The sequence below is a fragment of the Pleurodeles waltl genome, chromosome 5 (assembly GCF_031143425.1).
Source record: "Pleurodeles waltl isolate 20211129_DDA chromosome 5, aPleWal1.hap1.20221129, whole genome shotgun sequence".
NCBI classification, from domain to species: Eukaryota; Metazoa; Chordata; class Amphibia; order Caudata; family Salamandridae; genus Pleurodeles; species Pleurodeles waltl.
Genome location: NC_090444.1, coordinates 1,526,514,100 through 1,526,539,724, shown reverse-complemented (window position 1 = coordinate 1,526,539,724; position 25,625 = coordinate 1,526,514,100). Strand labels below are relative to the sequence as shown.

Below are 25,625 nucleotides of genomic sequence, written 5' to 3'. Positions count from 1 at the left end.
TAAAAACTGCTTTAATGCCTTATTACATCAAACAATGTTTGTAAACAATTTCTTTTTTGCTTTATTTGTATAACAAAAGTATGAAGTGCAAATGACACTGATCTTGGTTATTGTGTGCTACACTCACATGAATGGTCAGTTTCTTGGCGCATGTACCATTGGCTGCAGCGCACAGAGACCTTACACTGCCTCACAGTGGAAACAAAATGAGGGAACATTGCATGTCACCACCCTGAGATGGCTCAATTGACTTTCTGCCTCCCATAAAAGTGGACTACCCCTAATTTGTCCCCCTGAGCAGAAATCTCACTAGACTACAACTAAGCTACATTTTTGGGGAGGGGAACTGGCCCCTGTGAGCATGGCCCTGTGCTCTCTCCCTTCCGAGGGACTAATAGACCTTCTGTCTCCAAGGGGGTGGATAGTGGTATTTACTCCCACTTTGTCCCCTCTGGGAGAAGGAAGCCATTAAACACCAGGGATTCAAAATGGTGCCAAAACAAACAAATGAAAAGGGCTACCTACCATGGCATCAAGCCATACCACCACCTCAGAAGGGAAAATAGTGTCTTTCTGCCCCTGAGGGCAGATAGGAATGTTGTCCCAATTAGAGTGGTAGCCCCAAATCTGTCCATGGGGGTGTAGAAAGCCCACTAGACATGCACTTTGCATTTTGGGAAAAAGACAGGGGGGCAGATGTTGCACTATTGCATTGCCAACACCCCCACCAAAAAGGGACAAACCAGTCATCCTGCACCCCGGTGGCAGACAGTGGAAATGCACCCAATTCGCCCCTGGGAGAGGGTAGAAAGCTCACTGAATGACAGGACAATTATTTTTCATAAAATGGTGGGGTGGGTCTTGCCCATCCTAGCATCAGGCACTAGCCTCATCCCTAAAGCCTCAACAATCTTTCTGATCTCCTGAGGGCTATAGGATTCCATTCCACAGTCAAGAGGGCATTTGGGTATTTTGGGTGTTGTTTTTATATCCAGGTCAGGAGAGTTGTATTAAATCCCAATACTGTCCCTCTTGCCATGGTGAATGGCTACATTTTTTGGGCTTGGTTAGGCTGCTACCTTAAGAAAACTATGGGACTCAGACATTTTGGAAAATTAGACATCGAGAGAGTGCAGGGTGGTATCCTTTGCATTTATCCCATGACATTTTCTTCACCACAATACACTGTACACCTCTACCTCTGCCTAAAATCATGCATTTTCCTTGCATTTCTGTGATGTAAAATTCCAGTTGAGCCTCATGTCCACAGCACCAAAAGCCCCAAAACATAATACGGAAACTTCAACATTTCCTGACAAAAAATAACCTGATTTAGCAGTGGGGTAGCTGTGTTAACTGGGCCTGGGCTCGACTGCCACCTTGGAAACCTACAAAACCCGCACATATCTGAAAACTAGACATCTGGGGCACTCAAGGGTGGAATTCTTCGTATGGATCCCTTGAAGATTTATACGGACAATGCCTTGCAAACTTCAAACTTTGCTTCAAATAACAATTTTCCTTGAATTTCTGCAACAGAAACATCCGGATTAGGCGGATTCTACAAAATTCCCACCACCCAGCATTCCCTCTCTTGTCACAATAAAAATGCTACATCAGTTGTGTGGCTGGACGTAATAACCATGAAAAGAACAGATCAAACCAGGGTCAATGGAAGTCCTACAGTAGAATTCCCATTGATTTTGGTTTGATTCCAAGCCACACAACTGGGGTAGCATTTTCATCTTGACAAATAGAGGAACTCCGGTGGTAGGAATGTTTGTGGATTCCACTTGATTCCAGAAGTTTTCATCACAGAAATGTATGGAAAATGCAAGAATGTAGCCAAAGTTTGAGGCTTGCAGAGCATTGTGGGTAAGAAAAGCTTGCAGGATTCATGCAAGACACATCACTGTGGAATAGCCTGAGTGTCTAGTTTTCATAAATGTCTGTGGTGGGCAGGTTTCCATGGTGGCAGTATAGGATGACCCCAAATACATCAGCTATCCTAGCACTAATCTCTTTATGTAGAGCTTTAGGGCCTTAAGTGTCTTGGTCTCTTCCCCACCCGTACAAGTGGGGTATCATTAATATCAGAAAACATATGGGAACTCTGGATGGTACATAATTGTAGATCCCCACCATGCCCCGAACATTCCATCACAAAAATGTGAGGAAACTGTGTTTCTCAGTCAAAGTTTGAGGTATGCAAGGGATTCTGGGGAAAATAAAAACTGGTGTGAGACAAGCAAGTTACCTCACCCTTGATTCCCCCAGGTGCACTAAGCCTACTCACACAAGTGAGGCATTATTCATATTAGAAGACTTGGGGGAGTACTGGATGGAAGAAAGTTTGCAACTCACCAGAGATTCCAGAACTTTCTGTCATAGAAACTTGGAGAAAATATGTTTTTTTTCATACTTTGAGGTTTGCAAGGGATTCTAGCTAATAAAAACCTAGTGAAAGTCATGCAAGTAACTACAGCTTGGATTCCCCCAGGTGTGTATGTTTTAAAAATGTGCAGGATTGCTACTTTTCCCTAGGTCCTGGCTAAATTGGGTCCCAATATCCACAGCTATCCACTTTGCAAAAAAAGGTCAGGTTTGAGTAGAAACATGGGATGTGTCCATGTGGCACTTTGGCCCTTTCCTATCTGGGGCAGTAGCTCTACCCAACACAAAAAAGCTACCATTTTTATCAGCAAACTTGAGGGAATGCTGAGTGGAAGAAAGTCTGTACTCCCCACATATTTCAGAAACTTACATCATGAAAATATGTTTTTCTGTCAGAGTTTAAGGTTTGCAAGGGATTCTGGGTTACATCCTTTGAGAGTATCCCATCCTGGATTCCACTATTTGTCTAATTTGTAAAAGTGTGCAGGTTTGCTAGGCTTCCTTGGGTGCTGGCTGAGCTGGGTACCAAAATCCACAGCTTCCCACTTTTGAAAAAAGGGGTCAATTTTGAGTGGAATAATGTGATGTGTCCATGGGTAACCCTTATTCCTTTCCCTTTCTTGGGCACTAGGGTTACCCACACAAGCAATGTATCATTTGTATCTTGAAACTGGGAGGAATTCTGGAAGGTGAGAGGTTTTTTTCTCCCCACACATTCTACAACTTTCTATCACGGAAATATGAGGACATGTGTTTTTAGTCAGAGTCGGTGTGAAAGCCACATACGTCACCCCTCCTTCAATTCCCCCAGGTGTCTATTTTTAAAAAATGGCAAGCTTGCTAGGTTTCACTAGGTACCAGGTGAGCAAAGACCCAAAATCTACAGCTACCCACTTTGGAAAAAAGGGACAGTTTTGATTGGAAAATGTGATCTGTGTTGAACTTTGGGCCCTTTCCTGTCACGGGACAAGGCCTTCCCACACATGTGAGGTAGCGTTTTTATATGGTGTCTTGGGGGTGTGCTGGGTGGAAGGAAGTTAGTGACTCCCCTCAGAATCCAGAGCTTTTCGTCACAGAAATTCTGAAGTATGCAAGTGATTCTGAGTAAAAACAAGAACCTGGCAAGAGCCTTACAAGTCATCCAGCCTGGTTTGCTAGGCTCCATTGGTGTTGGCTAAGCTAGGCCCCAAATTCACATTACCCACATTGAAAAATATGGTCTGTTTTGAGTAGGAAAATTTGTTGTGCCCATGTTGCATTTTGGGTCCTTTCATCTTGCGGAAACTTGGCATACCTACACAAATGAGGTACAGTTTTTTATCAAACGACATGTGGGAACATAGAATAGTAGAACATTTGGTGTTACCAATTAGATTTTGTTGCATTTATGCCTTTCAAATGTAAGTCTGTGTATAAGAAAAAAGCCATTTTGTAAAATGCTGTCTCAATCACATGCTAGTATCAGTGCCCTCAAATTTAAAGATGTACAAACATGACTGCTCCTAAACTTCATAACGTGTGCCTATTTCAGAAATACAAAAATCTCTTCATACCCATTTTCACTCTACATATTTCACTATTTTAATTGGTTTATGCTCAGTACACAATGAAAAACATTTCTATGCTGCAGTTCAGTTACAAACAAATCAAATTTTTCCATTGGTTTAGAAAATGAATCATACCATAAACAAGTTAGTAGGTTTATAGCAGTACACAGCTTTACCAACAATTACTAAATGGTTGCCCTCCTGTTTCACAAGCATCCTAAAAAATTGCAAAACAAATGCAACAGACAAATATGTTGTAGATCCTGTTAAAAATAGACCACTTTTTATGTTAATGTAAGACTTCTAGGGGTTTTACTACATTTGAACTTAAACAAAGACCTCGTTATAGGCATGTCAGGTGTGGTGATTCTAATATATTAACTCCAAGAAAACGACTGATTACTAAAGATAGTCAGCACTTCAGTAATGCTGCTAGTGTTTAAATTACAGTTTGCAAACAGCTAATATTCAGGAAGTAGCTATGTCTATGATCCTTTTGTGCCTCATCCTCTCATCCACAAAACCGCCTATGCTTAGCAGTGCACTTAGGAGATTTTGAAGGATAACAAAGTGATGCAAGATGCAGAGATAGTTTTTTGTCTGGTTTGTGTGTTAAATTACAAACCTGAGTAGCGGATCTTGAATCCCTTCTTATTGGTTGCATGATCTGTAGACCAGCGTAGATAGAGCTGATTGCCTTTGCTTGTGAAATTCAGCTGCACAGTGTGGTTCCCACTTAGTGCCACTAACAATGGGCTTTGTCCTGAAGGTCCTTTAAAGAAAAGCATAAATGTTACCACATCATACAGAAGTAAAGAAACATATGATAGCACCAAACTATTCCTAGCATCATCTTCAAAATGGTGTGCCAAAAACATGTTATTGCCTCTTTAGTAGAAAGACATAAGCATTGGCAAATTGAGTAGGTCTGACCTTTGCAAGCTAATGCAATGATTATGTTTTATTTTTCATTGAAAGTATATGCAACAAAATAAAAAGGATAAAAGAAGAAAATATACAGTTACCTCGCTGCCTTATGTTTGCATTAAAAACGTTACACTTGAATAATATTCATGATGCAGCTGCTTTACAAGTGATGTCATTTGAACAAGAAGCCTCTCAGTCGTGCCATGCATTTTACTATTATTATTATTTGTTAAGGAGGCCACTATAAAAAGAACACTAGACCAAGCACTCAAATAACAGGAAGCTATAATGTTGCAATGTCATTTAAACACTTTGAGCCTTATTTAGATTTTGAGGGGTATCCCGTTTCCTTTATCATAAGTTCCATACTGTAGAGAAGGCCTTGGGGCTTTCTCAATAAAGACACGTAGACTGCTTATGCTTGCTTACACACACCAGGGAATGCGTCATCGCAGCCCCGTTTTTATTTATATACCTATGCTCGGTGCCCCGCCCGAACACGCAGGGCCCGCTTACAAAATATAGGAGCGCCCGGATGGCTCTCCGGGTAGCTCCCTGCATCCTTCCCATGTTTTACTCCACACAAAAGAGACGTGTTTATAAATATACCATAACCACAACCAAACACCAGACTCCAAGTACGGAGTGTGAACCAAAAGTATAAGAGAAATAAAGAAGAATGAGGAATGAAGAATTTCGAATGGAACCAAAATGTTGATGTGATTACCAGACCTGTTCTTATAGTACCGATACCCAACATCACCAGTGTTCCATTGGTAGATGATGACACTAGACTATAGCTCACACCTGGTCTGTTTTACAGCCAAAATCCTTCAGTTGACTGTTGGGAGCAGGATTGGGGCGCAAGTTATATCTTGCACTTCTCGCAAGCACACCCCTATGTCCAGGATCATCACACAGCAGGACTCGCGCGGCAGGCAATGCCACAGGGACACTTACAGTCTCTTCCGGTCTGCTCGGCGACACATCCATCATTTCCTCCATCTCTCCTTCACCCTCCTCAGGGACGAAGATTCCTGCTTTACAGAAATGTGACACATTTCTCGTAACCCTTTGTCTTCCTCGGGCCGCTGTTATCATGGCCCCTCAAATGTCAATGATTTCCCAGACTTCAGGCTCGAAAGGTGTTCAGAACTTCCCTCCTCCCTTCCAATTTTTCACTACCACTGAATCACCTTTTAGGAACTTTCTATGTTTTGCTTGCCGTTTTTTGCTGGCCTTCTGATTAGTAACTTCCAGACGCCTCCGAGTGGCTTTCACATCCAATACTGGTGGTTTCCAGCGTGGACCAGCGGGTATACAGTCACGTAGAGAGACTTTAAACATCAAAGCTGCTGGTGCACACCCAGAGGTGCTATGGGGTGTCTGTCGGTAAGCACTCAAGAACTGTTGCAGGCTCTGCTCACACTCCTCTCCTCTCTCCACTCCTATCCTAAGGGCTCTATTTAGAGTTCTCATAAACCTTTCAACAGCGCCATTCGCCTGAGGCCAATCCGGCATGATTTTTCGATAGCGAACGGCCAACCCCTCAAGGTAAGAGAGAAATTCTTGTCCCTGAAATGGGGGCCCATTATCTGTTCTGATCTCATCAGGGAGCCCAAACAAAGCAAATGTCTTTTGGAGAACTGGTCTCACATTTTCAAATGCCGTAGATGATATGACCTCAACCACAGGGAACTTGGTATAAGAGTCTATCAGAACAACTGTCAGCCGCCCATCCGGAAAGCTTCCAAAGTCCATGCTCACCTTTGCCCACGGCTTCAGCGCGGCAGGTTCTGTGACTACCGTAGAGCTGGGCGGTTCCGCAGACGTGATGATACAGGAGTGACCCTTTCCTACCATCTCGTCTACTTGACTATCCATGCCAGGGAACCACACTTTTGCACGCAGCCTTGCCTTTGTTTTTGCAGCACATTGATGACCCTGATGGGCTAACTCTATTACTCGAGCCCACAAGCACTGAGGAAGTGCAATCCTCCTTCCCCTCAGGATCAATCCTGTATTATCGGTGGACAGCTCATCACGCACCTTCCACAGGCCTTGCATAGCCACCTTATGTTCTGAGCTAGATGCCTTCATCTTCTCTTGGAAGTGTTTCCATTTCTGGTGACTTAACGCTTCATTCACCTGATTCAGTACTACATCATCCTTGGTGGCATTCACAATGTCTGTGATAATCAGAGCGTTGGGGCATGCGGACTGCACAACCATGCTGACAAAGACTTCGGTGCTTTCTTCATCCTGTTCTTGGTGAGAATCAAACGTTTTCGGGGATGGGTGACGAGACAGATAATCCGCAGGGTTATTAACCCCTGATCGATAAACAACCGAGAATCTGTCTTGTTGAAGTAGAACAGTCCAACGTTCAAATTGAGGAGGTGCTAAGCGTGGACTTCCTGCAAACAGTGAAACTAATGGCTTATGATCAGTCACAACTGGAAAATCGTGCCCATAAAGATACAAGAGAAAGTGTTTGCATGCCCATCGAATCGCTAAGGCTTCTCGCTCAATCTGCGCATACCGTGTCTCTACTGCAGACAATGCTCTGCTAGCATATGCAACTGGAACCCACTCCTGATGTCACAGGGCTTGCGTCGACAACCACTTCCGTCTGCTTACGTGGGTTAAAATAAGCCATGGTTGACTTATCCAGCAATGCTGCTTTGATGTCTTTGAATGCCTTGCCGGCAGCCAGGGTCCACTCCCAGCGGTGTTGTCCTTTCGTGAGCTGTCGAAGAGGCTCTGCCATCATGGCAAGTTGTGGTATGAATCGCCCACAATACGTGGCCATCCCCAAGAAGCTCCGTACTTCTGTTGCATTCTGTGGAATTAGGGCTTGACGAATGGCCTCAGCTTTACGTGGATCTAATTGTAGACCACCTTCTGAAAATATGTAGCCAAAGAACTCTACTGACATCTGATAAATCGCACACTTCTTCTTATGAAGAGTCAGTCCTGATTCAACTAATCTTTGTAGTGTCGCCCTTAGATGTTCATCTATTGTTCGTGAGTGTATCAAGATGTCATCACTCAAGTTGATTACCCCCGGCAACCCTGACAATGTCTCTCTAATGGCATTCTGAAACACTTCAGCGGCGGAGGATACCCCAAAACTCAGTCTCTTATAGCGCCGGAGCCCCACATGTGTTGAGAAAGTGGTAATGTTTCTGCTATCAGGGTCCAGCTCCAACTGATGATAGCCAGCGTTGAGATCCAACTTTGAGAACCATTGTGCTCCATTCAGATCGGCTATGATGTCATCCATGGTGGGTGTTATGTACCTCTCCCTCCGAATGGCTTTATTGGGCAAACGCATATCAACGCAGAGGCGAATAGATCCCGGCTGTTTTGGCTTTGGAGCTATTACCAAAGGCGAAACCCAAGGTGTTGGCCCATCTACCTTTTCTATGACTCCCTGATCTTCGAGCAGTTGTAACTCTTTTTTCACAGTAGGTCGCAAATGGAATGGCACACGGCGATGCCTCAGAGTGACCGGGGCAACACTCGGGTAAATGTGAAGCTTGATGCACTTCCCTTTTAGCAGTCCCAGCCCCTGAAAGAGTTGCGGAAACTCACTGGCAAGGCGTTCCACTTGAGAGTCATACACCTGGCGGGCAAAAAACACTAACTCCAAATCTTCTGCCATGTGACACCCCAATAGAGTGCCCCGATCTCATGTCAACACATAGAACTTAGCTTGTGTCGACCGACCTCCACTGGTTACTGACACCTCCACTGTTCCCTTTAAAGGAAGGGGCTCCCGTCCTCCATAGTTGTATATTTTGGTGGTAGTTGGGGTGAGAGACAGTGGGGGAGTTATCTGTTGAAATAGGGTCTCATCCATTACATTAACGGACGCCCCCGTATCAATGAGTACTGATGCCGAAGTGCCATAGACTTGTACATTGCTCATCGGAGTCGGTCTCTTCTTTTGTTGCCTCCCACCAGTGAAGGAGATCACGAAAATGTCCTCCTCCTCGTCTTCTTCAAAGACGGAGGCACTAGACATTGCACTGTCTTCAGTTTTCTGGGTTACACTCCGGACGTTAGCGTCCTTTTCTTTTTGATCCCCTTGCTTGTTCCTTCCAGACCGGCACACTTTTGCAAAATGATTACCTTTGCCACAACGATTGCAAGACTTTCCTTTTGCCGGGCATCCCATAGCAGTCTTATGTTCATACCCGCAGCTCCCACAGAAACGTTCACCAGGCCTAAATGTGTTTGGTCATCGTCCTTGTGTTTGGCGAGTTTGAATGGCATTTACTTGCTCTTCTTTCACCTGGATTGGACGTGTTGACGAAGCAGCTGCCAACGACTGACCTCGCACTGCCGCCATGGCATCTGCTCGGACCGCCGACAGCTCGTGAGAGCGTGCAAGAATATGAATTTAGGTGAGGGAGATGCCTTGCTGTCGCAGAATGAGCTTTGGTAGTGCGTTGGACCGGCACCCCTGGATAATCTGAGCCCTGATCTCTTCTTGCTGATTGAGCCCTGTGCACGAACTTGCTAACTTTCTTAACCGTGCATAAAACATGTCCATTGACTCAATCTCCGTCTGTTGCACCTGTCGCAGCTTGAAACGCTCATAGTCTGAGTTTAACTGAGGATCAAAATGCCTATTAAGAGGTCTTACAGCCGCATCACAGTCAGATTTGTCCCCCGTGTCTGGAAGTGAATCAAACAACTCTTGCAACTCATCTCCACCCATCAGCAACACTAGTGACCTGCGCACCGCTCCATCTGTTTCCCTTGTGGCACAGAAATAGTTGTCTAGTCGATTTAACCATAGGCGCCATCTTGATCAATCAGTTAGCTGAACGGGGGCAAAGTTGTAACAGAGGAGTGAACACTGTTATTAAGCTGCGCCGGCAGTTGGGGATTTTCTTGTGGTGGCACATTTCCTTGTTGAGGCGCACTCATGTTGTTGCTTTTCTTAAAGGCTACAATATATATATATATTTTTTTTGTGTCTTATACTTTCACTGCTTCTCCGCTTTTTATTTAATTCAGCCTTCCTTTACCCTATTCTACTTCTTTTTTTTTTTTCTGTGTGTACAGTGTGCACAGTCCTTTTTCTTCACAATCTTCTTATTTTTTTCTTTTAAGAGGTATTGTTTCCTTATTTGTCTTCGAATATTCTTTATTATAATGCCTTTATTTCCTGTTATCTGCTGTTCAGCATTCAGGAGGGACACACCCCTCAGACACCGTCACTTTAATTTTTTTTTTTTCTCTTCTGGGCCCTTTAAACGAGCGTGCTCACTCGTTGATAAATACCGGGCCTCCTTTGAAGTAGAGCGCCCGGCGTACAGTGTTGCCTTTCCCTGGCAACAGACACCACGCCTTATCACACGCTCCTGTTGTTGAGCGCGGCGTCACTCACAACACGCGCAGGGCGGGGCTCACCGTGTGAGAAGGGAGGAATCCTTTCCTCCGATTCAGCAGCCTGGCGCACGGGACCAGAGGTTTCCACACCGCTGCCTCCTTTGCTGCCAAGGCGGGGCAACGTCACGGCCGAACGAGGCCAGAGATTTCCAACGCCTTCGCCGGAGCCACCGCCACGAGACACCGCACAGCTCTTCTAGATTACAGTAAGATAATCCTCAGCTTGGTAAAGTAATGAGGCTCATGCGCACTGCCTCATACAGCGTCATCGGGGCATCACAACCCTTAATTGACCACGCGGGTAACTCACGCTCGTCGCCTGTGCAGAGAAGGCCTTGGGGCTTTCTCAATAACGTCACGTAGACTCCTTATGCTTGCTTACACACACCAGGGACTATACCTATGCTCAGTGCCCCGCCCGAACACGCAGGGCACGCTTACAAAATATAGGAGCACCCGGATGGCTCTCCGGGTAGCTCTCTACACATACGATAACATTAATCGGAAAGTAAACCATTCGCCAAACTCTTTTAGGCCCTTAATGACAAACTTTAAAAAGGAGTGCAGGCAAAATAAATAATTCTCATTTGAAGTTATTATACAAATACATACAATGAAAAAAGACATGGTTGAATCAGATTAGCAAATGAAAGGATACGAACTAATTTGAGGCAGACATTCAGGTTTGTGCAGCTACACCATGTGAAGGAAGGTAATGCATAGGTGGGATGACCCAGTGACCCATGTTGTATGCTGTTGTGGGTGGATAAACAATGTGCATGACAATTTAACAGACCAATATCTAAAGTTCGTTGACCACAAGCCGCATTCGGTTTATTTTATATAAATCGTTTTTCTGAAAAACAATAGCCTCGTCGGACAGGTAAAGCTGTCTGTTTCAAAGTCCAAATTTAAGAATGAATACTTTCTAAATGTCATAAGACACAAGACCTCAAAAACAACCATATCACCTGAATGTATATTGCATATGTTATATGATCTAAATATTTTTAAATAGGTCCATTCTCTTTTGGCATTAAAATTCCACGAACCACAATATTTATATTACTAGATCGCTGATAACAATTACAATTAAAAGCTGTAGACAAAATCCATTAAATCTAATTTAGGTGTAAATATATGTCTGTGAATTAGATGTACTTTTAGCATTATTGAAGCAACGTACAAAATATGTGATTTTCTCTTAATAGATATGCCGGAACACAATCCCAACTACTTCTACCCTTGCTGTGTTCTAAAGAGTTGCCTGAAAGGCACATAAAATATGCTGTGCAATTAAGTGGCTTCTTAATACAGAATATATTAACAGAAAAAAGCAGACAGCAACTGTCTCTTCTTTTATTGAGGTTATGAAGCACACAAAATATAGCAGCTGTTTTGGAAAGCGTAGACCTTCACTGAATTAAGGAAATTCATTTTGTTATCAGACCTCACAATGCATGTCATAGCGGCATACAAACTGCTTACATTTGTGCCATGGTTTAGAAACTCGATGGAAAACGTGTATTTCCTTTGGTAATAAATATATTTTGAGATTTCCAAATGCTTCTCAGAGGAACATACAATACAATTATTTAAGGATTTTTACCTGCTTTTTGAAACTGCAATAAGACATAAAACGCAGGGGACAGGATAAAAGATCACTTAAAATATGTATTCACTGCTGTCTTAAAATTTCGAGGCAAATAGTAGCCTCTAATATTCACAACACCAAGACAGGCAGACTCCAAGAGTTCGTAGTGTAAACATTCTCATTTGTTTTATGGATCAAATCTGTTTATTGGCATTTAAACATGAAGAACAATACAAAGCACTGTAATGATCCCCCAATCATTTCAATAGTGACATGCCCCATAGCCCTGAACATCCATTTATCGTCACACAGCCATCCCATTCTTCAAATTAGGGAGACATCTCCCCAATCTAGTATGGCTCATATTAGCCTCAGGACCGGAGGGCACACCAAACCGGATCTCACAGTGCTCACACCCAAACCAACATAAAAAGGAAGAAAAAAGAACATTTGTGCATCTTTGCCTACATGCTCTGCCTCCCTCTCATCTGAACCCTTCACCGCTCCAATCGTATGGTCATCTCCGCCACCCTCATAGCCCCAGCCCTTGTCATCCTACTAAAACTCTCGGGTCAGCCCCAGAACTCTTAGGTATGTTGGGCACGTCAGCTCTGTAAATTCTGTGGATAAGATCTGAAGGAAAGGTCTCCACAACGTACAAATGTCGCCTACTCTCTGCTTGGATGCCAAAGTCAGCTTCTCCATCGCTGGAATAAACCATAACTTCTGGAGCCAGGACCCATACGTCGGCAACCTATCTGAGCCCCATAGGGCAAGAATTGTCTGCAGGGCAGCATTAAGAGCCAGTGCCATCTGTCGTCCCTTCAACGAGCGAAGGGGAAACGTAATAGGATTGGGTATGCCTAGCAAGACATATGAGGGGAATCTAGGGATCTCTGTTTGAAACACCTTATCAGTGTCATCTAATATACTCGTCCAATATTGCTGTAGTTTGGGGCAATGCCAAAGAAGATGTACCAACGTGCCTGTGTTAATGCACCCCCTCCAGCAAAGGCCAGACTTAGCCGGATCCCATGCATTTGTTCTTGCTGGAGTAAGGTACCAGTTGGAAGTTATCTTGTAGGCCGTCTCTGCCCCCGCAGCACTATGGGCCGTATGATGAGTTCTGTAATAGATATTGTCCCATTCCTGAACTCTCTCTCCAGCTCTTTCTCCCACCTCCGTTGACCCCTCGTCTTAGGCGGTCACCCCCACCCTGCAGGAACCGATAAAGCTCCGATATCACCCGTTTATCATCCTTCTTTGTGAATATCCACCTCTCAAATGAGGTTAGTGGTCTATCTATCAAGGCCCTATTCGCAGGCATAAGGGCCCAATGTCGTACTTGATAATACAATAGTCTATCCGCCTCAGTCAGTTGATACATCTCCTGCATCTGATCAAAAGGGATCACTCCATTCTCATCAAAAAGACTCCCCACCCTCTTACAGCCCCCATCATACCAACGGCGGAAGCTCTCTACCTGTAGGCCTGCTGGGAAGTCAGGGTTCTCACCGATTGGTGACATAGGGGATGGAAACGTTGTGAGCCCCTGACGGCTCGCCACTGCATCCCACACACGCATCGTCACACCCGTGATAGGGGAGGAAAACAGTCTGTGCGCCCTGTGCCGATGTCAGAGCCAAGACTCCTTCCAAATATGAGACCCCGCCACCGCCTGGTCCATAAAACACCAATGTTTCTCAGAAAGCGGCCTGCCCCACTCTAAAAGAAAGCACAGCTGGACTGCCTGAAAATACTGCAACAGACAGGGAACAGCCAATCCGCCCTCCCCCCTAGGGCGGTATAGAACGTTCTGCGAGATCCGCGCCGGCCGACCATCCCAGATAAATTTCAAAATCGCAGCCTGTAGGGTCGCTATCGTGCGAGGCGGGGGAGTCAGAGGGAGAGCTTGAAAGACATAGAGTATGCGCGGAAGCACCGTCATTTTCACCGCCGCTATCCTGCCAAGCCAAGAGAGGTTATGCTTCCCCCAGCTCCCAAGGTCTTGCAGAACCTCCCGAGTTAAAGAAGCATAGTTCACGCTCGCTGTCTTTACCGCCGAGGTCGCCAGATCTATACCCAATTAGGGTACCTGCGATGTCGACCATATAAAGGGGTATCGGGCCCTCAGACCTTCCGCATGGTCAGGAGAGATGGACACGCCAAGGACCTGCGACTTTTGCATATTCACACGGAATCCAGAGACCTGCCCAAACTCCTCCAAAGCTAACATCAGAGCCGGAAGCGATACCATCGGCACCGCGAGGGTAAGGATCACATCATCCGCATAGAGACTAATAAGGTGATGTTCGCCCCCAAATTTGACGCCATTGACTAGGGGATTATCACGGAGGCGCTGCGCAAAGGGTTCCATATACAGCGCAAATAGCAGCGGGGAGAGTGGACATCCCTGCCGTGTTCCACGTCCAACCGAGAATAGCAAGGACAGGGTTCCATTGACTCGTACCGCAGCCTTGGGGGAACGATAGATGCACTGAATCCAGGTCCTGAACCCCGGTTCCAACCCATTATGCTCCAACACTTGAAAGAGATAAGGCCAATGGACTCTATCAAACGCCTTCTCTGCATCAATAGAAAGGAGGAGCGCCTCCCTGCGCGATCTGCCAGTTTTGTCTATTAAATGCAGAAGCCGCTTTGTATTATCTCCACACTGTGGGTGGGGTATAAAGCCCCGCTGATCCGGATCGATAAGGCCCGGCATATAGGGATTGAGGTGGTGAGCTAGGATACCCGTAAACAACTTAGCGTCAATATTCAGAAGCGAAATAGGCCTATGTGAGGCACAACCTTCCGGATCTTTCCTGGGTTTATGAATAACCATAATGGTAGCCTCCAGCATGCTGGGCGTGAGAGCCCCGTATACCCGAATGGAGTTGAAGAGCCTCGCCAAGACCGGAGCCAGCTCTGGACAGAACGTTTTATAAAAGAGTGCCGTAAAGCCGTCAGGGCCAGGCCACTTCCCGTTCTTTAGACGTGCTATTGCAGAAATAACCTCATCTATTCTTATAGGCTGATCCAACGAGGACGCCCGTGCTCTCCAAGTGGAGTGATTGTACTATCCGCCAGAAAGGCAGCCGGATCCACATCAGACCTCACATCTGCGGAATATAACCCGTTGTAGTACTCAGCAAACACCTCTGCCATTTGGTCGTCGATGTGCACTTCCCCCTTAGAGGGGGAGCGTATCACTTTTATGGCCGCTGCGGAGCGTTGCGCCCTAGGCCGGTGTGCCAGAAGCTTCCCACACCCATTACTCCCAATGTAGTACTTGTGTTTGAGCCTTGCTATCGCATATTCTGCCCTATCCCAGTCCAGCCGTTTTAGCTGCTAACGCGCTCTCTTCAGCTCGCTCCAGTATATTTATGTGAACGCTCTAGAGCCGCCACTTTTTGCTTGAGCACTGCTCTCTGTTCCTTCTGTGCTTTATTATCTTTAGCCGCTAGGGACATCACCTCCCCCCGCACCACCGCTTTCAGGGCCTCCCATACGGTCTTTATGCTAACGCCTCCATCATCATTAATGCTAAGGTAATCCACTATCACGTGTCTCAGCGTCTCCACCGCTACTCTACTCTGTAGTATAGTGTCTCTAAAGCGCCAACTGGGGCTTCCCACATGCCTCATTTCCAGACTCGTCTCCAGGGTGATAGGTGCGTGATCTGTCAAGGCCAGTGGCTCGATTGAGGTCTCCCGGATCCGAGAGATGAATGCCGCGGAGGCCAGGAAAAAATCAATACGTATATACGTTTATGAGGCTGCAGAATAGAAGGAATAGTCCCTAAGCGTGGGATGCTCCCTCCTCCAAACATCCTCCACACCACACTCAGCCAGCCACTGCTTCCCCACTGCCGTCAGCGCACCAGTCTGCCCATAACGATGTCCAGACCTATCCATCTCATTGTCCATTACCAGGTTAAAGTCTCCCCCCACGAGAATAGCACTGTCAGGGATGGTGAGCAGCAGTGAAATGGCCTGCCTCATAAAGGTTTCTTGTTGCATGTTAGGTGCATATAATGTCGCAATAGTGAAGTGGAAGGTCCCCATCCGCACCCTGAGCACCAGGAACCTACCCTGCACCTCATGAAGCTTACCAATCACCTCACCAGGGAAGGACTTCGACAGAAGTATCGCCACCCTGGCATGTTTCGTAGGTGTTGAGGACCAGAATTGCCAGGAAACCACTTTGAACGCATTCTATATGTATCCTTGGCCACCAAGTGTGTTTCCTGTAGGAGACAGACATGACTCCTGGACTGCTCAAGACCAGACAATATCACCAATCTCTTTGCTGGACTATTGAGTCCCCAAACATTCAGACTTAAACACTTAAAGGACATAGGATGTTAGACCACTTACAGTTACAACGGACCCATACCAGGTTCACCATTGGAGCGGTCTTCCACACAATGATAGCAAGCAAGGACGGAAGCTGTAGAAATTCCAGTAGAAGCACTCCTACACACAACCTTAACGCACAACAGGTGCATAGAACAGATAAGTCCTCTAATACACAACTCTAAAGAGGTAATGTCTCGTTGGGCCAGTAGATCCATCCGGATTTGTCACCATGGATCCAGCGATTCCCCCGCCCGGGCCCCTCCAGATTGGTCAAAGACCCCATTCAAAACTTATACGGCCCCAAATCTCAGCGGCATTTCCCAGCGGCCCATCAGCTAGGCGTTAGTCCCGGCGGCCAAGCTACTCAGTACTGATTGTCATTCCAGCGCCTGCTCTGTCGTGGTAGGCCATCGTTGCCTTCTCTTCCTCTCCTTCCACCGCCACCGCGGACGACCGTCACCATCCTCCTCCACAGCCACCCCGGGCTCTCTGTCATTCTCCTCCAGCCACAGGATCCTTCTCGCCTCTGGCACCGACTTCGCCTGATGCCACTGGTCCTCCCATCGGAACATAAGACGGAAGGGGTGACCCCAAGAATAGGACGTTGCATGAGCCCGCAGATGTTCTGTTATAGATCTAAAGTCTCTCCGCCTTTGCAATGTACGCAGCGAGAGGTCCTGAAATAGCTGCAGCTTATGCTCACAGAACTGTACATGTGACAGGTTGCGGGTTCTCTGTAGGATGGTTTCTTTTAGTTCATAGTTGTGGACACACACCAATATATCAGGCGGATGACCTCCAGGCTCCCCAGAGCGGCCCACCCGATGAACGCGGTCCAGCATAATCTCTCTTGATTCGTCAGAACCCAAGATTGAGTGGAACAACTCCGTGACGAACTCCCCAATATCCTCCTTCTCCGCTCCCATTGGGGCCCCTCTAATGCGTATGTTATGCCGCCGTGACCGGTTCTCCAAGTCCTCCACTGTGATCTGAAGAAGGTCCTGCTGCTCGCGAAGACGATGCGTTCAACCTCCACCCCTCGAGAGATCTCACCATCCTCTATGTTCACCACTCTATCCCCTAGGGACGTGACCTCTGTGCGTTGTTCCTTCATCTCCTGGGAGATGTCCCTCCGGAGCTCCTGCAGATCGCTCCGAAGTGAATCAAACAGGGAGGAGAGAAAGCCTTTGGTGACTGGGGCCTCACCGTCATTGTCCACCTCCTCTCGTCATCACAGCTCCTTGTAGCCGCTGCTCCTTCAGTAGGACCACTTTTCGCCGGCTGGGATCTGGTCAGCATGTACCTCACCGATTGCTCCCGCCGGGTTTTAGAGGACGCCATGGTACTGCCTCTCCTGTACCAGTCGTCAGCCTCAGGCCCCGACCACTCCGTCCCAAGCCTGTCCAGGCGCCCGGCACGTCTCTTGCGCCAGTGACCTCCTCAGACTATTCAAAGTCAGGTAAGCGAAGCGAAGCTTCTTATGTCACCTTCCACTTTAGGCTGCAGGCTCCCATTGCTGCCTTCTTGCCTGTACACCGGGCCGACTGGGCCTCTTCCTTCTCCTCCGTCCCAGAGGAGTTCACTGCAGGCCGATTATGCCGCCGACCGGGGCCCACTCCAACCAAGTCAGGTCCCCCCACTGGGGGCCCAGGGACAGGTCGTCCTCTCTGCTCCACCGCCACCTCCTCAATCCGGGCTCCACCACAGGCCCAGGCCCAGCACATATCACCTAGGCCCCAGAAGCGGAGCCCGCCAAGGCCTCCCGGCTCGCAGTCTCTGGGTCGCCGCGCCGCTCTCTTACCGGGTCTGCCGGATCTCTTCCGGTGCCTCTAGTGGCCCCGCTGGGCCGCCTCAGGCTCTCTGGCCCTCCAGGGCACCTCGCTCCTCGCCGTGCATGGCAGCACGCGCGGGCCCAGCCGCGGCCCGTTACTGCCGGCCCGCACGCTCGCAGGTGAGCTCCGGGTCTCCTCTCCTGCACGTCCGCCGTCTCCACTCGCCCCTCAGCAAGCCGGGGCGCACAGGAGGCAATGCACCTGGGTCACAATGCCTTAAATGAGGCCCGGGCGGCGGAGCTCGCGGAAACGTGTCCGCTCACACCGCCATCTTGGCCACGCCCCTTCTCATTTGTTTTAATGACAGAAAATCGAAAAGGTGTCATAGCTTTTCCATCAGTACAGGTCTTGGCCATGGCCAGTAAGTCCTTCTATTTAGGTCGATCTGCCTCAAAGTGGCATTCTAGGAATTAAATATATAATGGTGAGCACCTCAACCCATACCTTACACATCATATATATCTTACCATGAACCACATACAATTCCTTGTGCTCCATAAGCAAAACACAGCCTTTGTCATTGCACACTATAAGTTGGGTACACGGCCTGCTTCAGTGGCCAAAACCTGCTGCCACGGCCTTTAGCAAAGAGCACTCCTCTGAGTGTGTTTGGCAAATTCTTGAGATAAAAACAGCATGAACAAAAATATTGTATGTTTCTATGACAAAGTAAAGATCTATTATACTTAAATCTACATATACTGCACACTTTTTCCCTGTGACCACTTGTAAAATTATTCTGCTCTCTCTCTAAACTATGGTAAAACTGGCATATACTAAACTTAACTACACATATATGTACCTGGATGATACATGTTTCTTCAAGGAATGTAGATGTGGAGTTAGGAATAGCAAATCTATACGTACCTATTTGCACTTATGTTCAATATTTTGTTCCTTGATATTTTGACACCCTATTCGGTTCACGCAATATGTTTTACATTCATATTCTATCAGACATCCTCTCTGAGTAAAGTACTAATTTCATGCTAGGTTTGTTATTATTCTATTCAACCAATTTGACTCTAGCTCTATCGCAAGATTCCTATATTAAATAAAATCGGAAGGGTCACTTTTTGACCTTTTTTTTATTTTGCTCTTCGCTTGGTGGATAAGAATTCAACTTGGCTCCATCCAAATCAGATGGAACTTTTTGAAAAGTTATGTATAGATCTGTCTAAAAGCCCCAAATGTCTTTTCAAAGCAAAAATATACTTTTCAATAAAAGCCAGACCCATCCTTAGCTATGCAGGCACATTTTAAGAAGCTATTTAATTGATGATATACCATGAGCATATTTTGTTAACATTTGGATGGTGCAATGCTTCTGAAGGTATGTTAAAAAAAGTCAGAAGAACCACAGTCTCTAATTGTGAGAATCTACTATACATGAATACAGACAGAACGGATAAACCATAATTATGTATTAAGAAGCATGTCGCAACACCAAGTCATCAAGTTCAACAATGAGGTAATAAGCCTTCTCAAGTACTGATCGACATTTCCACAAACACAGGATTCTTGTGACTTTCATACAATGCTACCTAACAAGCAAACAGCTTTAAAGTAATCACACAGTTCTAAATAATTTGCCTTTTTTCCCCTACATTTATAGGTCTCCAACTTAGGATGTAAAGCACATGTTGGTCCGGGCCCTTTTTGCAGAGTCACCCCCAGATATTTCCCTTATATTCCTGAAACCTTTTTAATTAGCATTAGGACTCTGCTCACTTTGTCCTTGTGACTACTGGTAAAATGATTCTGCTCTCTTTGTCAGTCATTGTACACTCACCATATACATGATTGGAATATTTAATTTACATCTAAGACCCTAGCATATATTGTGACTTGTACCCAGGGCCTGTAAATTAAATGCTACTAGTGGGCTGCAGCACTCTTGCCACCTACTTAAGTAGCCTTGTAGAACATTTATCAGGTCTCCCACTGCAGCGTTAATGGCAGTTTTAAACTACTATTTGACCTGGCAATATTAACCTTTTGTTTGTTATTTATACGTCACCCCTTAGCTGGGTACTGGAGGTTCACAGGGCAGGCTGCACTGTATTTAAGAAGGTAGATGATGTGTTCTTATGTTCTGGCTCAGGCAGCCTAAAGTTTTTCAAAGCTACTTTTGCATTTAAATCATCCAACAAGTAAATTCACCATAACATCAGATTCAAAAACATCCTTAAGAGGTGTTGCTACCATTTTCCCGGGCAGAGAAATAAAATTAAATATTTTAATCACACCTGGGCCTGTTCTATTGAAAATGTAGCAGGACCTATGCACTGAAATAGCGATGAGCCCCCAATAACTTTAAAGGAGCACATTTTAAATATAAATGATGACACTTTTTATGGATTAAGCATCCTGCATAGTGGACTTTTAATTGGCACTTACAAAAATATACAAATAGGTTTTCATACATGGGTAATGCCATTGTCCTTGCCATGTTTTACTGCTGTGACTTAAACTTTAGTTCAGTATGGGATACTGATACACATTGCACTCTACATATGATATTTATCTCCCATGTCTTGGTGATTTTTCTATCACATCTGCTATGGCCTTAATGTAAAATGTAAAAAGACCAATTGGGTGAAACCAATTTTATCAATACCATTTTAGGACTAGAGGACACATAAGGAAGCAGTGAACAGCAGTATCATGGTGTAAATGTACCATCAAAAATAAAGTAGAGAAGAAGGCAAAAACTCTTGGGAGCCTGTGCAGAAAAGCAAATTTGCTACAGCCTGGTTCAAGGATCCTAATCTAGGTATTATTCTTTTGCAGGCATCTCATTATGTTAACTCTAAGAAAGGAAATCTGACACCTAAATGGCTTTGTATTTTTTTCTTCAGATCAATCTGTCTTTGGGGGTTCACTATTCTTTTAGGAAAATATTAGATGTAAAAATGTTTGAATGCTCAATGGAGAAATCAACCATCTTTGAACTCAGGTTACTTTCCTTTAATGAATAAATGATTTATATTTTAACTACTGCTACCTAATAAATGATACACACCAGACTCAAGAGAAACTCATCATTGCATAATTGAAGGTGAGGGAATTTAATGATATTTTTATATCATTTATTTGGCTAATTTAGACTCTTCAAAGATTAGTAAAAAGCAGAATAAGGTTAGAACTGCTTTTATGGTCTCTTGACCTCTGAATAGATTGTAATGAAATTGCTTGAGAATGTACATTTCTATCAAAGTTTCACTCAGCTGCAGTGTTATATTATTATTCAGTATCATTGAGACTAAAGATTAGCATAGTCTCTATGCTTTTTACAGGTTTCTCTAACAATGCTGCTACATGACTGGATATACAGCTTGGGTTTGTAAAGCTAAACCCAGAAATTTGCATTAAAAAACTTTCTTCAAAATGAGAAATGGGTGATTGAGATAAAATAATTCATTTGCAGATCGTATGAGACAAATCTTCACACAACCACTGTCCACCACATGTGGGGCACATATAAAACCACTTGTAGAGGTAGAATTATATTATATTATACTACATAATATATAATCATATTATATAATAAATATCTAATATATATTATGATATATAATATAGTATTAGCAATATAATGTAGTGTTAGCTAGTGTAAAAAGGTGCAGGTTTATATGGAGGATAGGATTGCAACAGCAGAGTAAGAAAGATTGCCTCCTGTTCCTATGAGACAGAAAAGCACTAGAAGAAGTCCAAAATATTTTTAAAAATAGTTTTACTATGGAGAAAAATGGTTAAAACAAAAATACTATTGGCAAAGAAAGTGACTGTATGGGTGAGTTTGAATCTTGGCCTACAAATGTGGGAGTAGAAACAGAAACAGCACAAAATACCTGTGACTAAGAGAAGAAATGCATTTTTTACGGTCCTTCATATATCCAAGATATTATTTGTAAAGTACTATTAAAATATGCCACCAGGAACTAGCAATAGAGTGATCACTGATCCTAGAATATTTTTCACATTCACATATTGGCCAACTCTCAAACAATCATGTTAGGAATAGGAGTCCAATAACAACTGAGGAACTAGCTTGCTAATTGGACAGGTCCAAAGGCTATTAAAAGGGTTTTGGTTACACCCTCTTCTACAGGAAATCCATGAAATAAAAACAATCTTATGGGCGCTAATTATAACATGTGTGTATAAAATGTTGTTCCTATTATTTTTATCAGGGAATAGCAATGGGTTTCTTCAATAAAAGGACGTGAGGATCAAAGTTCCTCTATGTATTAAACTCTGCTAATTTCTGAGTATTAACATTTCTCCAATGTCCTGGCCAATAGATTAAAGGCTCAAGGTGCACCTTTGCTTCACAGGAATAGAAATTATTGTATATCTAGGTGTTAATGTGTTTTAAAATACAAATTATTTAGTTTAAACTGTATATTTCTGTTCCAAATCTCCAAATCAGGCAGCAGTAATAATGCTGAAAAATGATAAAGACTTTAACCTTGTGAGGCAGGCACGTTTATTTATTTGTTTGGAAAATGTTAGTTTTCTTTCCCAGCTCACAAAGGTTTTGAACAACCTTTATAGAGGACTGAATACTCCAACAATGATTAATTAAATAAAAATAAATCAGGAGACGTTGAAGTTACTAGAGGCACCTTAAAATTGTGCCCTATGGGGGTGTGGCCGGGCCACGAAACAAGATGGCCGCTTAGAGCGAGTGCTCCGTGCTGTGGCGATCCCAGAGGGGCGACGGGGGCGAGAAGACAGCCGGACAACACACCGGGTCCGGAGCCCCTCCACCCCTACAACAGCGGCAACACGGAATCATGCCCGTGGACCCCGTAGGAGCGGGACACAAGGCAGGAAACTCGCGACTCGCCCCAGGCCGATAAGGCCTGGCAAAAGGGGCGGAGTCGCGTCTTCGGAAGACCGGGGACGGCGTGCCCGCAGCGGCAAGGATCCAGCTGAACAGGCTGCGGGGACTGCGGGAGCCGTGACGACCCGCATCCATCTCCCTACAACGCTAACAAACATCCGCGGACCTTCGACCCCTCACAGGGAGACGGGGATACGCAACAAAGGGGTGCGGCCCCTTCGAAAGCCGGGATAGGAGCCCGGCCAGAGAGGTAGGATAGAGCCTCTTCAAAATAAGAACGGCACCACCGGAGGCAGAAGCACGACTTCTCCCCTCTTTTCCATCCAAGAGGGACAACAAAACCCTCCCATTGGGACACTCTAATAAACCCTCGCCCCCCTCAAGACAGCTATTACTGAGGAGGGCAGAGGGGCACGACGGGAGGCACGTGGAGACGGAGAGGCAAGGGGGGTGAACGACCGGAGGGGCAGCGGAGATGAGGGGAGCCAGAGGGAGCCAAGGGAACAGAGATACAGGAGAAGGGAGAGGACTGGCACCAGTGTAAGAAATCAAAGCCCTCATCGCCCCTTATACTTATACTTATACTTACCGCGGGCTACTGACGGGGACAGCCGAAGAGCCACACATACCCCTGCTCAGATCAGTCAGATCAGACAGACGGCAAAAGACCTGGAGGAAAGTAAATCAGCCCCTCCCCCCCTCAGCTATTCAACAAAAACAACGTCAACCACTGAAGAATCAACCTTGGCAGACACAAGCCACAGCTTTCCAACAATAAGGGCCACAGTAGGCCCTACAACGACCCCATGGCAACTGACTTCTCCTTGAATATAACCTTCTCTGCCCCATAGACATCGACAGGCCTCTGCCATTTACAAAAAACGCTAGGAGGATACACTAAAGAGAATGAGGGCAAAAAAGATATACGGAGAACAATAAATAAGTGGACGCGGAGACAGGAGGAGGGAAAGAGGGGGAAGTCAAGTCTATCACCAGCAACCAAGGACCCAGAAAAACGAGAAGAGACAATATAAATTCGAGACCAGGCTGGCACAGAACATCTATATCCTTATCGGAATTCACGGAGGGAGACCCGGGCCATACGTGGCCAGACTCTGCAGACAATTGAGGCGATGCCCGGCAACAAACCGAACCATAAACCTGTCAGCAAGCCTGCACGACAACTATTATTCTCAGAAGCGCTACAACACAAATGCCTATCCCCCACAAAGATAAACCCTCAAACATCGCCACCTTTAAACGAGTCCACCACAATGTCCGATAAAGATCAACCCACAACTATGGACAGAATACTACAAGAGATCACCACCGTCAGCCACCGCATAGAGGGGATGGACGCCTCTATAACTTCATTGACACTAGAAACCAAATCCATGCAATCTGACATTGCAGGCTTTCAATCTAGAGTGACAGGGCTAGAGCAACGCATGGGATCACTAGAGACGCAGATCAACATGTCTCAGGAACGAGAAGAAGACCTCCTCCACCTCAGGAGTAAATTAACGGACATGGAGGACAGGAGCCGGAGAGACAATATCCGCGTACTTGGGATCCCGGAAAACGAAGAAGGCTCGGATATGCAGGCTTTTCTGACCTCCACTCTTCCAAAAATGATTTCGTTGGACTTTGATCCGCCGCTAGAATTCCAGCGGGCACACAGGATAGGCCCAAAACGCTCTGACAACTCCTCAAGGCCCCGCCCAATCATCGCATGCTTACTGCGGCATAATCAAACCCGACAAATACTCCAAGTAGCACGCAACCACGGCCCTTTCCGAATAGACCAGCACGAGATCCGAATAACCGCCGATTACTCCAAGGAGACCAACGAACGTAGAAAGGCTTTCCTAGCTCTACGACCCCGGCTTCGCAAACTAGAGATGAAATACGGTCTCTTTGACCCTGCAAGAATGTGGGTTACCAAAAATTGAGTATCCAAGGACTTTTATAACCCCGACGAATTGAGACTCTTCCTTGACTCTTTCCAATCTCAGCCTATGGACTCTCTCAACACAGACAGTGAGCATGACATTGTAGGAGGCAGTGATAGGGTCGAAACCCCCCACTCGGGAATGGAAAAGGCGAAGACGGCTCTATACAACACCGGAGCCAATCATAGAGGTAGAGACATGGAGAGACTAACCAGATCATATGACGACAGGGGTCAGATTTTACACGCAGTAGTAACCCACACCCAACTATCGGAGAGAGACAAATCCCGCTCCCCTTTAAAGCCTACAACTGGATCTTCAGAAGGCAACGCGACAAGATGACTTGTGGGACTATCGCTAGAGAGTCGAAAATAACAACTATAGACCCCGCGGAAGGATGAGTACCTTTCCAGATCATATGTGTATTACTATTGTAATTGTCTAAGACTGCTAGTATCAATGTTAAAACTAGATACCTGAAAAATCCATGTTCTTTATGACTAGAGCCGAGGCCCTATAATGGAAAACTACCAGTAAATTGTTATTTGCCCTCAGTACACAACAGATGATGATTACAAGAACAGGGACCAGACCCCACTGACTCCCTGTACGTTGAATAAGGGCCCAGTCCCGACCCTATAACCCTATAACAAGGTAACATGGGCATTAAATAGATAACAAAAAATAAACAATAACTAACTATCATGGAACCTGCCTTATATTCCATACACTACAAAATATCTCACGGTAGTAAACAACA

The 25,625-nt window shown here is 45.5% G+C and overlaps 1 protein-coding gene across 1 annotated transcript in view; it reads right to left on the bottom strand.

The window, feature by feature from the left end:
- The window catches only part of CSMD1 (CUB and Sushi multiple domains 1), a 5,088,256-nt gene that overhangs the window by 866,646 nt on the left and 4,195,985 nt on the right, over positions 1–25,625 (bottom strand). The window contains exon 48 of the mRNA XM_069235813.1: positions 4,567–4,713. Coding sequence (XP_069091914.1) covers positions 4,567–4,713 — 147 coding nt within the window. The remainder of the gene's footprint in view (positions 1–4,566; positions 4,714–25,625) is intronic.